The sequence below is a fragment of the Thunnus thynnus genome, chromosome 13 (genome assembly GCF_963924715.1).
Source record: "Thunnus thynnus chromosome 13, fThuThy2.1, whole genome shotgun sequence".
Taxonomy (NCBI): Eukaryota; Metazoa; Chordata; class Actinopteri; order Scombriformes; family Scombridae; genus Thunnus; species Thunnus thynnus.
In genome coordinates this window covers 5,988,586-6,001,292 of record NC_089529.1, presented here as the reverse complement: position 1 = coordinate 6,001,292, position 12,707 = coordinate 5,988,586, and the positions used below count along the sequence as shown (strand labels likewise).

Sequence of the window (12,707 nt, the reverse complement as noted above, 5' to 3'; positions counted from 1 at the left end):
TGAATAGCTGATTGAGTAGCCTGCAAGAAAAAAGTTGAATTTCTGACTTGAGTTGAGAGCGATCTGATTGGCTGAGAGGAACAAGTGTACAATACGTAAGTCTGACGTTATTTTACAAAGACGAATGATGTGGCAAAAATCAAAGGGCGAATGGAAAGAAAGTAGTTCCAGGTTTACATTTTGTTCGTATTTATTTTTATGTTGAGGTCTAGTGTCACTGTTTGGTATTGCAAAGACAATATTAAATCCTGTGAATAGAACAGTGAAATAGTGATTATACACGTCTTAATGTACTATCAAAGAAGTGTGACTACGTATTCATCCGCCTTGTTGAGTGCACTTCCATTTCCGGGATGTTTTCTCCGCTGACCAACCTCCACCGCCATTGCAGGTCCGGGGAGTCGGTGTAGTGGCAGTCAGTCGTTAGCCAGGGGGAAAGCCCGCAAGGTAACAGTCAAGGGACGAATATAAAAGCAACATCACACCGACAGCACGTTTTAAAACTAGGCTTTGAGTTAATTCATTTGGACTTTAGACTAGAGACTCCCTGGCTGTCCGGCTCGGACCTGAGAGAAGAAGCCGTAGTTTGTTAGCATCAGAAGAAACCGGAGGAGAGTCAGAGAGAGAGGAACCGCCATGGCTCAGATCCTGCCTATTCGCTTTCAGGAGCACCTGCAGGTATGTGGTTGAATGAATGGTTTAATCGTTGGGTAAAGTTCCATGAGATTTCCCAGTGGCGTCAAGAGACTTTCTTAACACAAAGTAAAAGATTGCTAACAAAGCTAAATTAGCAGTTGCGAGCTAGGCTAGCTAGCTAGCCTGGCAGGGTGGATGACGTTTATCTTAGTTAGCATCTAGCCGTCTTGCTAACACTCTTGACAAGCCACCCTTGTTCGTGATATAGTGTTAAATCGCGAAAGATAGAAGATACATAAGTTATGCCGTTAAGTCATAACCAGAAACGTCGTGTTAAGCTAAGCCTTATATAAGTTTCTTATAAGAAACATTATCAGATAAAGTGTTCGTTTTCTCGGAGTAAGATTACAGACTGCTAACTTACAGCTACTGTTCACTGTCAATGCCGCGGTAAGTATGATTGTAAGAACAACTATTCATTTAATAGGTGTTCAGTATCTTTCTTACATCACCTGCCATTACATGGTAACGTGACAGTAACATAAAATTTGAAAAATATTTAACTTTTACTGTTATAACGTATTCATGTGCGTTGATATGCCCTAAAATATGAATCGTCTTATTACTTCAAAGGTGATTATCCGATCACAGGAGGATATCACGTTGGCTAGTTGTAGAAATGGTCATGTGGTGTGTGTGTTGACTTGTCAAATAGCTATCCATGTTGAATGACCAAAGTTTTATTGAGGGTCAAACATTTACTGAGAATTAATGTGGGTTTCTGTTGTGTCTTGAGGCGAACTTTCCCCTCGATATGGCGGTAATACAGCTGGTATTACCCATCTTTGTGATATTATAAGAAACAAACAGGTGTTTTCCTTTATTATGCAGCCCTATCCCTAATTTAAATGGCCACACCTTTACTATAACCCCAATAAAACTGCCAGCTGGTTCGGGTTGAGGAAGCAGAAACATTCATGCCCCTCCAAGCTTGTGGATCCAGTCTGGAGTGCTGACTTTCAAGCTGTAATGAATAAATCATAGTGACTTTGGTGTTTCAGTCAAGCTTCAAATGAGAAATGTGATCTGCCTACCTCTTGGCTTCAAGAAAATCATTTGTTTATTCAAGCTTTTTATTTTTTTTCTAACCTGGCCTGAACATTGCTTTGGGCCTAAATGTAATCAACTTATTTGTGATCCAGGCTGTTCTTAATGGTTCTCTAGTTTTCCTTAATTTCTGAGAGACTCTGTCTCTCTTCTGCACTTAGTAATGATAACAGTGTTTTGACTGATCCCCAAAGAGATCGGAGGTCAGGGTCAGTACCATTGGAGTAGATTGTGACTTTCGGCATCTTGTTCAGTAACAGTTCAGTAGAGTGGAAGTTTGAACCCAGGTCACCTGGTCTTATTGTTTTTTCCTGCTGTTCAGAAACTATTACCCTTCTGATAGATCTTGTGAGAAAAGCATGGTATTGTTCTTGTTCTAAGCAGGTGTATGCAGTAGACTTTTTTTTCAGACTTTTATTTGCCGTTCATGATGTTAAAACGAGAGATGAGTAACAGTTCCTCAGAAATTCATTAAAGTCACAGTGCAGTACAGCATCTGTGTTATTGCTATCTTAGTTCCTGTGACAGTAATTGATGAGTTAATATATAGGCCTACCACAAGAGATTGTATGGAGGTTGAGCTTCACAAAACTCTGCAAATGTCTTTTGTGCATACAGTTACATGAAATGATTATGGAATGATTTTGGACTCCTTTGTTAAGTCCTCATTACAGGAGTGGGAGTGAAAATAGAGAGCAATCCAGAAGTGATGAATTACTGTTAATGCTGTGCATTAAAATTGAAGTAATATTTTATCTTTGACCAAGGGAAAGGCTTTTGAAATCATGTCCTGACACTATATCTTTGCAAGGAAATTGTACTGGTAGCTTTTAAATTGAAATGTAAGATTTCATGCATGAAACCAATATATTTCACATGAAACTTCAGACAGCTTCTTGTCATTCATACATGTTGATATGTTTTACTTTTGTGCATTTTTTTCATAATAATACAATAATTTATTGTACAGCACTGTAGTGCTCAGTGATAAAAACTGCCAGGCTGTGACTGAAGCATGCTTTCCCAGATTTGTGTCATTGGCTCGTCACAAGGTCATGTTGTGTGACTAATCAACTCCCAAGGGGTCTCCAGCAACTATCACTAATGCATGGCCTGCATATGTTGTTTCATGCATGTTTCACAGTATGCATCACTTGTGCAGATCATGCAGAATATTGGAGCTGGATGATATGACCTAAAATCTATATCAGGATAAATTGTTGCTTTACTTCACATTAGTGAAGTAAAGTGAAGTAAACTAGTGTTCTTTGTTGTGTTGGTTCATTTCTGATTGTCCTGAGGGCTTTGTCCATTAATCTTGATGCCTGTCAGTTTGTCAGGTACTATGAGATTCTGACCTGCTTCGTCACAAGAGCACCAGGGAAGCAGGAAGGAAGTTCTCGCAGCTCATTGGTACAATAGAGTCACATGACCCTGGAGAGACCAATCTGACATCAGCTCATGGTTTCTGCATTGGTGCTGTTATGATTTTTCACATAGCTATTATATCATGCAGGCTCAGCAAGGCAGGTTTGGATACAACAGTTTTTTCAACCAGCCATGTTTGATTCAGCATTTCTATGTAAATTGTACCTGATTCATTTATTGCAACTCTGCAAACAAGATATCAACAGAACCACTGTTTTTAATGTCCTCTTTACATGAAAGCTACTATGTCATCATTTTTGACCATATCATTATTTTCATCCTAACTATATTTTTAAAGTCATGCTTCAATAAAAAACAACAATTTGAGATACTTAAAACTTTACTCAAATAGATTGATAAGGTGAATTCAGAGCTTGGGTCTTGTCATTGAACAGATTATATTCTTTTAAGCTTTCTTTGGGGCAATTAGAGGTGACGCTGAGATTGTTTTGTGCATTTAGTTTCAAGAAAATCTCTCATTTGCACAAAGTCTTGTAATACAGCTGCATTACAGCTAATTCCTAGTTTGAAAACAGTCTGACAGGCTAGTATATGAAGGTGTCTTGAGAGCTTCATATTAATCAGTGTAATGGCAAGTCTTCCCTGAAGCTGTCCATCTATATGTGATTGTGAACAACTACAGAGAAGTATCTACGGCTGGGTGATAACTTAAGTGTCTGTCATTTAATTGAACAAGTGGTAAAATTGTGATAAAACTCTCAAAGAAATATTATAGTTTTACACAAGTCTGTCACCACATGTGGATGAACATTAAATATGGTCAAATATGTCAAAATGAACATAATGCTAATGAGTAATTTTTTTTTATCCATCTTTTATCAAAACTGAAGCTCACATGGATGATTCTTACATTGACATTTTATACAGGATTTAGATTTTTCTGGAGCTAGTGGAAAGCTGATTTAAAGTCATAAAAGCATTTATCTCAGTCTTTTTCCTCCACCTCTCCCTCCTTCCTTGTGCCTTTGCAGTTGTGTGTCCTCTGTCATCCGGTCAACTTGCACAGCTTGCATTTTTATATATCATCCATTTATATAGTGTAGAGTAGACTCCAGAAAGAACCTTATTGCTCACATGTCTAGTAAAATGCTTTCTTAGCACCTCACACCTTTTCACACAGTGTAGTATATACACTCAGTTTGCCATACACTCCACTTTGTAAACTTTTCCTGAGAGTACAGATGTGTATTTTATCAGTACTGGTATCAATACTGGTACTGCTTGTGGATGTGTTGTACCAGTGCAGCCACAATATAATTGCACAATGTTAATGAGCACATCATTGTTACGAAACAGTTTCAGGGAAAAATAATTTTAACAGTCAGCAAACATAAAATTATGTAAAGTTGAATGAATGAATGACATTCAACTACTAATAGCAGTGCCTACAGGCCAGGAGGTTATCTTTGTGTTATGGTTCTGACCAATCAGGGACTGGTATCAATTCATGACTGGTTCTGGATACTCATCTATTCCTGGAGGTTAGCGGTCTGTAATCTTTAATAATGGCTCTTGGATCTTGGTGTAATGAAAACATGGTGCCCATTCTTTGTTGACAAAGGCTTGTCTTGCAAATTGTTATTTAGTATGCAGAGTTTGACAATCAAAGTTTCCTTTCCGGTGCCAAATTTCTGGTGCACTGTTGATGATTTGTGGGGGGAAAACAAAAATACTTAGTTTGTTGACTCAACAAAATATTTCACATACAAGTCCATAATGACATGTTGAAACACTGGTAATTTACTTTCTGTATATATATAGATGGTTTTGTAAGTATACACAATAATATGTCATGTTTACAAAATATCTCATCAGGGTAAACCAACTACAATACACTCACTAAGAAACATTTTGTTAAATATGTAATATGTAGGTCACATTTTGGAGGCGGGGGTCTGTTTGTCCAAATATTTGTCTATTTGTCAAGTGGGAACAGTGTCCCTAGATCCCAACAGTTACCTTTGTTAATGAAAAAGACCCCAGCTGTTAAAAAGAAAAAAAATCTCCTTAAAGACCATGTTTTGGAAGGTGAATGACCATGGTGCCATTATTTATGGAAACCACTGAGCAAATTTTACATATTTTGCCCAGAACACAAATATGAAGACAATAAAAAATATGTGTAGTTGGAAGTCATGTTCATTCAAATAAATGTTTGTGGTTTGAGAACAGACTGAGTTTCCGGGAAAAACTCTGAAAAAGATGTGACTTGAAGTCTTGCAGAACTGACACGAAACACATATAATTCAGATTTCTTTTCAGTAGTATTTGATAGTAAATTTAATCTGTTCACGGTACTTACCATTACATCCCCACTGTTTGCCCGGAGGGAAGGGCATTCGTTTATTGTGTCAAGCTCTCTAAATATCACCCTGCAAGGTTTGCATATTGCACTTTGAACTGTGCTAGTATCTGACCAGCTGATATCTCGTGACAGCCTGGTGAGGATACAGATCTGCTGAACACTTGACATTCTGCAGTTATGTCGAAGTGTAAGATAAAGCGTGCATTCGGGAGAAAAAGGAAACTGCAGTCCTAAAACCACCTCAGCAGAACTGGTCCGGAGTGGAGATGGATAGGCTCCAGAAATGCATGCATTCCTTCCTTCTTCCTCCACCCTCTCTTTATCTAACAGTAAAGGCACCCACTTGCTCCTCACCCCTGGGCTGGTCACATGTCCCCCACCAGTGTCACATGGTAGTGGAGGAGGCAGCACTGGGCAGGCCTGTTGTTTCAGTCCTGATAGACAATGGGTCCCTGGTTTCCTGTTGTGGAACACTGCAATGAAGTGCTGCAAGCCTCAGCACATTACATAGCACATCCTTCCCCGCTCTGCCTTGCACTATACATGTACTGGACAGATACAGGGATTTTTTCTGCTGAGCAAGATGCTGCTTTCCTTTGAAGGAAAGTGCATACAGGTTAAATCAACAGATGGGACTGTGGTTGTCAGGAATAGTTCAGATCTGCTTGCTGATTGCTTATCTCTGTAAGATTTCAGCAGCAACCATCAGCTTAATTATGGATTTTAATTAGATTTTACTTGGTTTGACATTGATTCCTTATGAGAGAGCATAGTGTCTTCTGAGCTGTGTGACTGTCTACTGTGGATCAGTTCAGATGAGTAAGAACATCCCCTCTAGGGTTGATCTGTGAGATATTGGCATTGATTGCAAGGAAGCTATGAAGGTTCCACATGCTGAAGAAAAACACAAAGATGTTCAAATCATTTTACTCCAAAACAAATGTTACATATGTTCCACAGTTAAGTTGAAGTAATTTGTTGCCATTCCCGTAAATGATTGCAGACACCAGGAAACATTGTTTCGAGTTTATTAATAAATCTGGACAGATACCAGGGTGGTACTGCAATGAAATCAAGATTATCCCTGAAAGTACAGGCCAAAAAGATCTCTTGTCCCCACTTAAATTAGATGTGAGTGAACTCCATGTGGGGATGTTCATTGCACTTTCCCATTAGTTCTTATTCCCCGATGAGGCGATGAGATTTGCTTGGACTTTTCAGCTGATGTCTGTTGGTCCCTCTCTACAGTGCACTTGCTCACAGTATAAATGGAGCTGAGAATAGTCTTGCCGTATGATCCTCGCTCCCAGTCCATAGTATTGTTTCCGCTGCCTATATTCAGCAGCCGTGCTGTGTTGAAGCAGCTGATTTCTATCCGTCATAGAATTTTTGAATGTTGTCAGGGCTGGGCTGGTTTAAAAAAATTACGATACCAGTACCCTTAAAGTGATACCAATAACAATAGAGTAGTTCATTCGATACCTTTTTTTTTCTACTTCATTTGATACCCATCATGTGAATGGAAGCATTCATTTGCTTATCAAATAGTTTGTTGACTCAACACAATATTTCACATGCAAGTCCATAATGACATAATGACACACTGTGCCACCACTCCTCCCCATCCAAATGGTTTTTACACAAATACATTTGAAAGTGCTCAAGTTATTGAAATATTTATTAAATAATGTACAAAACTGTGCAATGAAATATTGTCACCACATACTGTATGGGTTGAAACTGCTGCGGTAGTGGGCCAATCGCACGTCATATTAAAGACCGCTTGTGGTGATTAGCTGCAAGCAAAATCATACAAATAGTCTTTTTTTTTCTAGATCTGGGTACAAAAAGGATTGAATGCGGCTATTGTTTGACTGGAGAAGTTTTGATACTACTTGGTACTGGGTTTTTTCAGTTGGTACCTTTTTAAAGGTATCGAGTACCGATGCCCAGCCCCAGTTGTTGTACATAAATATCAGCTAGAACACTCTTGATCATAAATTGTGTCATATGTCAGCTTATTTTTACAAGCAGGAGATCATTATGTCACCTTGATTGACAGGTGAAACTGCAGTAAATCCTCAATGAAACCAATAAGTTAGCAATAAATGGCACTCATTTCCTGACATTATCTTGATAAATGTACAGTGCACCTAGTCAGCTGTCTTCCTTCCTGGTTGACATTAACCTCAGAGGTGTCAATGAGGGCCACGTTATTTTATTTATTTGCATGACAGTTTAAAAATAATTGCCTTGCAGAGACACTAATTTGGGACATGCCATACTATAATGTCATGTCATTGAAGACACAGGGAAGGGTTTGCCCTCTGAAAGTGATTAGAATGGAGTGAAGCGGGGAGGTGGAGTTAATGGTTTGTCAGGAGACTAATGATAGTAATGCATGGTGTGATAAGTGTAATCCTGATTCACTATGTCTCCTCCTGGCAAGTTGTTGCTGCCCATGCCCTAATTTCCACAATGGCCATTTTCTTTCTCTATCTATTAAGAAAACTTTTTAACACATGCTTTCTTCCATGTTTTCAAGGTATCAGATCATGTTATCATTAGCAGCTCCACTCTAAACTGCTGACCTTATTCAACAGATTAGATTGTTGAATATGCTAGAGTAGACTTGATGCTCTCTCTCTCCCCTCAGATTGCTGTATAGTCTCTCCTGTGCTCTCATCTTGCTGCCATGTTGTTTGCTGTCAAATTGCAGCTATATAGCTATTTATTGATTCAAAGGTTTTGGGCTAGCATCTACCCAACTAAGCTTGTGCTAACAGTGAAGCTAAAAGCAGAAGCACTAGGCCAGGGCAGGCAGGGCTAAATGACTAAATGATTTTCCACATTGGTTGTAGTTCCACTGGTTTGACCTGCTTTTACCCAAATTCCTGCTCATTGATGTCACAGCAGCGTTAGCCCACAGCAGTGTTTTACTATAAGGTTTCCACAGCAAACCAGTCTGACAGACCAAACTGAGGTGTGGTCTGTCTTCCAGCAGTGCAACAGCTGTCTGTGTTTGTTGCTCTTTATTCCAAGAGACTGAGGTAACATATTCATTGTGATTAGGACATGCTGCTCTTTCCTGTTTTACAAATGCTTTTCATTGTGAATGAAAGGGCTTCCTGCTGGTCCTAGAATAGATGGCAGATGGTAGAGAGACAGAAAGTGACAGACAGAGAGCACGTAAATCTGTCTAGAAAACTATTGTGTAATAACAGAGGATAACCCTCCTCCTCTACCAGACCTCAGTCTGGTTTACACAGATTAGAGAGTCAGTTAATTTACAGTCTTAGATCTCAGCATGGGATACTCTGATGTTTTACAAAAGAAGAGTGTCCTTGTGGTTTGAATCTATGTTCAGCAAGTCCATTTCAAGGGAAATGGCAGCTTTTATAATGTTCTGATAAAGGAAACTGTTGCTAGTTATTATTGAGGACAGATTTATTCAGGGTCTAAAGTATATTCTCACTACGGGCTATTTCCCTTTGTCTGGTGTTTGAATAAATGTTGCCTTAGTAAACAAGGCTTCTGTGCTGGACAATGGCAGCGATAACAGACATGGAGGCTACATCATCAGCTACTGAATGATGTCACCCTCTACAGTAATAAAAAACATTAAACACTGTGGCAGAAGCTTGTTTCACACTAGTTTTCAGTTCTTTCCTTCTAGCTGCTAGTAACACTTGTTCTGTAAGGTCCTTTATCACAATGTCATTGAGAGGGAACCAGGTTACGCACAAGTGAAGAATGTGGGTGGGGCAGAGCTGGGGGGAGGGTGTGTTCTGTCATTGATAAAAGGTGTTCCCATTTCGTTGAGCAATTCCTGGAACTGTGGTTTGTGTTTGCTGATTAGGACCCAACCAAGGCAAATTGTTGACAGTGGAGCCACTAGCTGTCAGAAAAGGCCCCCATCTACTGTTGCCTTTTTATCATTAGTAAGCCTTGAAATGAACACTAGTGACTAAATATGGGTAAATTGTGGCTGTAGCTGTTCATCCTGATAGGCATTTTGGCAAGGATTCAATTTGTGTTCACAAAACTACCCTTGAAATTTTAAATTAGGGGACCCCAAATTATGAAACTGCTAATCTGTTTGGTAGAGTAAAGCAGTCATTTCAGGTCTGTGGCATATGGAAGTTATGTCACATCCAAGATGCAAATAATTGACCACATAAAAAGATTTATCTATACAACCACTGTTTCAAGTTTGGTCAGAGAATAGCAGTCCAAATAGCCTCAGGTAATTGTATGACATTCATACAGCTGTGGTATGTGTTGCTGTTAGGTTGCAACAGTAGGGGAAGTTGCAACAACGAAACATGGCCTATGGGAAATGTTTTTGATAGTTTCATTTCCTTCATGTTTACTTCAGTGTTTCCAATTACAACTGGTTATTAGAAAGATTTGAAATTGTGTTTGCTTAATGATTACATTTGTCATGTTATTGTTAAAATGTGGTGTGCAGTGGTTTCATTTAAGTTGTAACCTTGATACTTGGGCATGTGTACCAGAGTCTTGACACTCCTGCACAGAGCTGTTTTGGCAGGGCCATCTGGTGCGGCTGCCCTCAGTAGGTAGTGCTGTGTCAGGGTTTGTGTGAGGCAGGCAGGATGCCCTGTTCCTAGCCTTGGCAGTAAGCTGGGCTGCAGAGCTTGCTGGTGTTATGTGCTGCAAAGCAGTTCACCTATAGCCTCAAGCTTTTGATTTTATGCAGGTATCATTTCACTACGGAGATAACGGAGCACATCTTTACAATAGTGTTACATTTAGTCAGTGTTTTGGGTCTCTTGTTTGTCATTCCGACAGCAGCAACACTACAGGGTAACCAGGGTAACCCACATCCATGAGGTAACTTAACCAGGCTACCTTGGCTAAGCCAGCTAGCATACATTCATGAGCATGCTAACAGCTAAGTGGTGCACTGCCAAAACGTTTTGAGTGGAACTTTCATGTTCCCCATGTTGGGGTAAGTGGATGATTAAACTATTTTAACAGCAATTGTTTGTGTCACGGAGCATACCAAACTGAGGAAAGTCACGTAGTGAACCAAACATCGTGCACCAAATGGTTTGGGATGAATACATGTATAGTTACACACCTATTGATAAGCTGTCGGTAGTCAGGCTGCAGTGAGAATTCAGTGTTTTGTAATGTGGTTGTAGTTTCCTCTTTGGCCCATGCTTTGAAAACTTGGCGCACAAGTAGCTCTCCGCCCAGCTTCAAACCGTTATGACCAGTCCACAGCTCCATGTGTCTAAAGAGCTGCTGTTCAATGTTAGGCATGGTGACCTCATTGGCTGGCTGTGGTAGTGTGGTGCAGCTGAGCAGAGAGTCAAAGCCTTATTATTGGACACTATTGTGTGTTATTTGGCCAGCACCAGGCATTTTAATTAATTTGATTGGTCAAAATCATTAACTGTACAAATGTTTACATGGTAACAGGGGCTCTCGAACCCCCTAACACTCACTGCAACACTTGAAAGTCACTTCCTGCTTTCTGACAAGTATTGTTTATTTCTCCCCACTTCATTTTGCTACATGGTTAACCTGGCATCTCTTGGAAAATACTGCAGTAGTTTGCAGTGAAACTGAAATAAACTAGAACTACCACTTCTCAAATGGCTACCTGGAGATGAGATTGAAGCAGGAAGAATGTGATCTCCATGTTGTAAATTTTTTTTGCAAAATATATCTTATTTAATTGTAGCTGTTTGCAGTCCATTTCTGTTCAACCTAACGTGCCGCCTGCTTTTTCCTACTCTCTTAGCTCCAAAATCTGGGGATCAATCCGGCCAACATAGGCTTCAGCACCCTAACCATGGAGTCGGATAAGTTCATCTGTATCCGGGAGAAGGTTGGCGAGCAGACTCAGGTGGTGATCATTGACATGGCTGACCCCAATACACCTATTCGCAGGCCCATCTCAGCCGACAGCGCCATCATGAATCCAGCCAGCAAGGTCATTGCACTAAAAGGTATGGCAGAGTATTGGCATTGCAGAGGCCACATTTCTCTAAATCAGTGTAGGAATTACCTGAGAGAAAGGGAGCTGCCCTGACAGGTTGTAAGAACACATTATATTACCTCATTGTTATATTTTAACTAAGGGGCCTGCAGCATTCAGCTTTGACATGTTTGTTCAGTATAGCAGCATTATCCATTTAATAATTAAAAGTATTTATAAATTATTTTCATCTATTTATGTCCATACACATCCAGCTACTTTAGTTTTCCGCTGTGAAGTAGTTTTTATTGGCCAACATGTATATTTTTTCCAAACATTTGTCCTGTAAATATTCAAAATAGCATATTTTTATTCTTTTTGTCCAGCATCCATGATTGCTTTGACTTTTTTGTTGTTTTTGTTTTTGTCTTTTCTATGTTCTTTTTTTTTTCTTTACTGCTTTCTTATGTGTTTGCAGACGGTGAGTTGAAATTTAACTACTTCATTGTGAAAGTGAAATCCTGTTTTCAAGACAGTATTTATGAGCAAAATGCACAGTTCCAAAATTATCCCATTCAGTATTGCCCTCTTTAGTAAACATATATGAAACATTGTGACCATATTGATCAAGCCTGACATGACCTTATCTACCATTGTGTTTCATTGGGCACTTTCAAACTCAGGTTTTGGTACAATACTCTTAAAGCCTGTAACTTAATGGCTTTGCTCTTAATATTTTCCGTATTTTAACTATTTTATATTTTTTGGATAACTCTTTGGAACTTTTCACATGTCTAGGCCATTGAAAATATTTCTTCATAAACAGGATTTAGCTTTCACAGCCTTATAGCTTGCTGGCATTCCATCATTTTTATTATATGTACAAGTGATTTAGAACCTGTTTTTACATGTGGTATTACTGTGGGTAAAAATTATTTCATTTTAATTCACGTCTTCTCAATTTCCATTTGAAATCCATGTCTTCTCCCATCTGTGTGAAGTTGTAATTACCCAAACCTCACTTGTTTCCCAGCTGTTTTTAATATTTGTTAATTCATTCAGCAGCTTTTGACAAAGTCATGGTTCTCTATACCAAGGACTGAAGATTAGTGTTTGCTCCAACTACCAGAGAATGCAGACTTAATGTGCTGACTTGTAACTTGTGTGGGAAGTCTGATGGTATCTGATAGCAGCATTGATTTTCTTACACATGTGCCTGATGGGACATCCTACTATCTTAAGTAGTCACAGATGAGGAGA

General features: G+C 39.3%; 1 protein-coding gene across 2 annotated transcripts in view; it reads left to right on the top strand.

The window, feature by feature from the left end:
• The first annotated feature begins 359 nt into the window (after nucleotides 1-359).
• The window catches only part of cltca (clathrin, heavy chain a (Hc)), a 33,929-nt gene continuing 21,581 nt past the window's right edge, over nucleotides 360-12,707 (top strand). The window contains exons 1-2 of one of the 2 annotated variants that reach the window (XM_067607449.1): nucleotides 360-678; nucleotides 11,271-11,478. In XM_067607449.1, the coding sequence (XP_067463550.1) occupies nucleotides 637-678; nucleotides 11,271-11,478 (250 nt within the window). In that variant the 5' untranslated portion in view covers nucleotides 360-636. The remainder of the gene's footprint in view (nucleotides 679-11,270; nucleotides 11,479-12,707) is intronic. The other variant, XM_067607450.1, reaches the window with a different exon arrangement.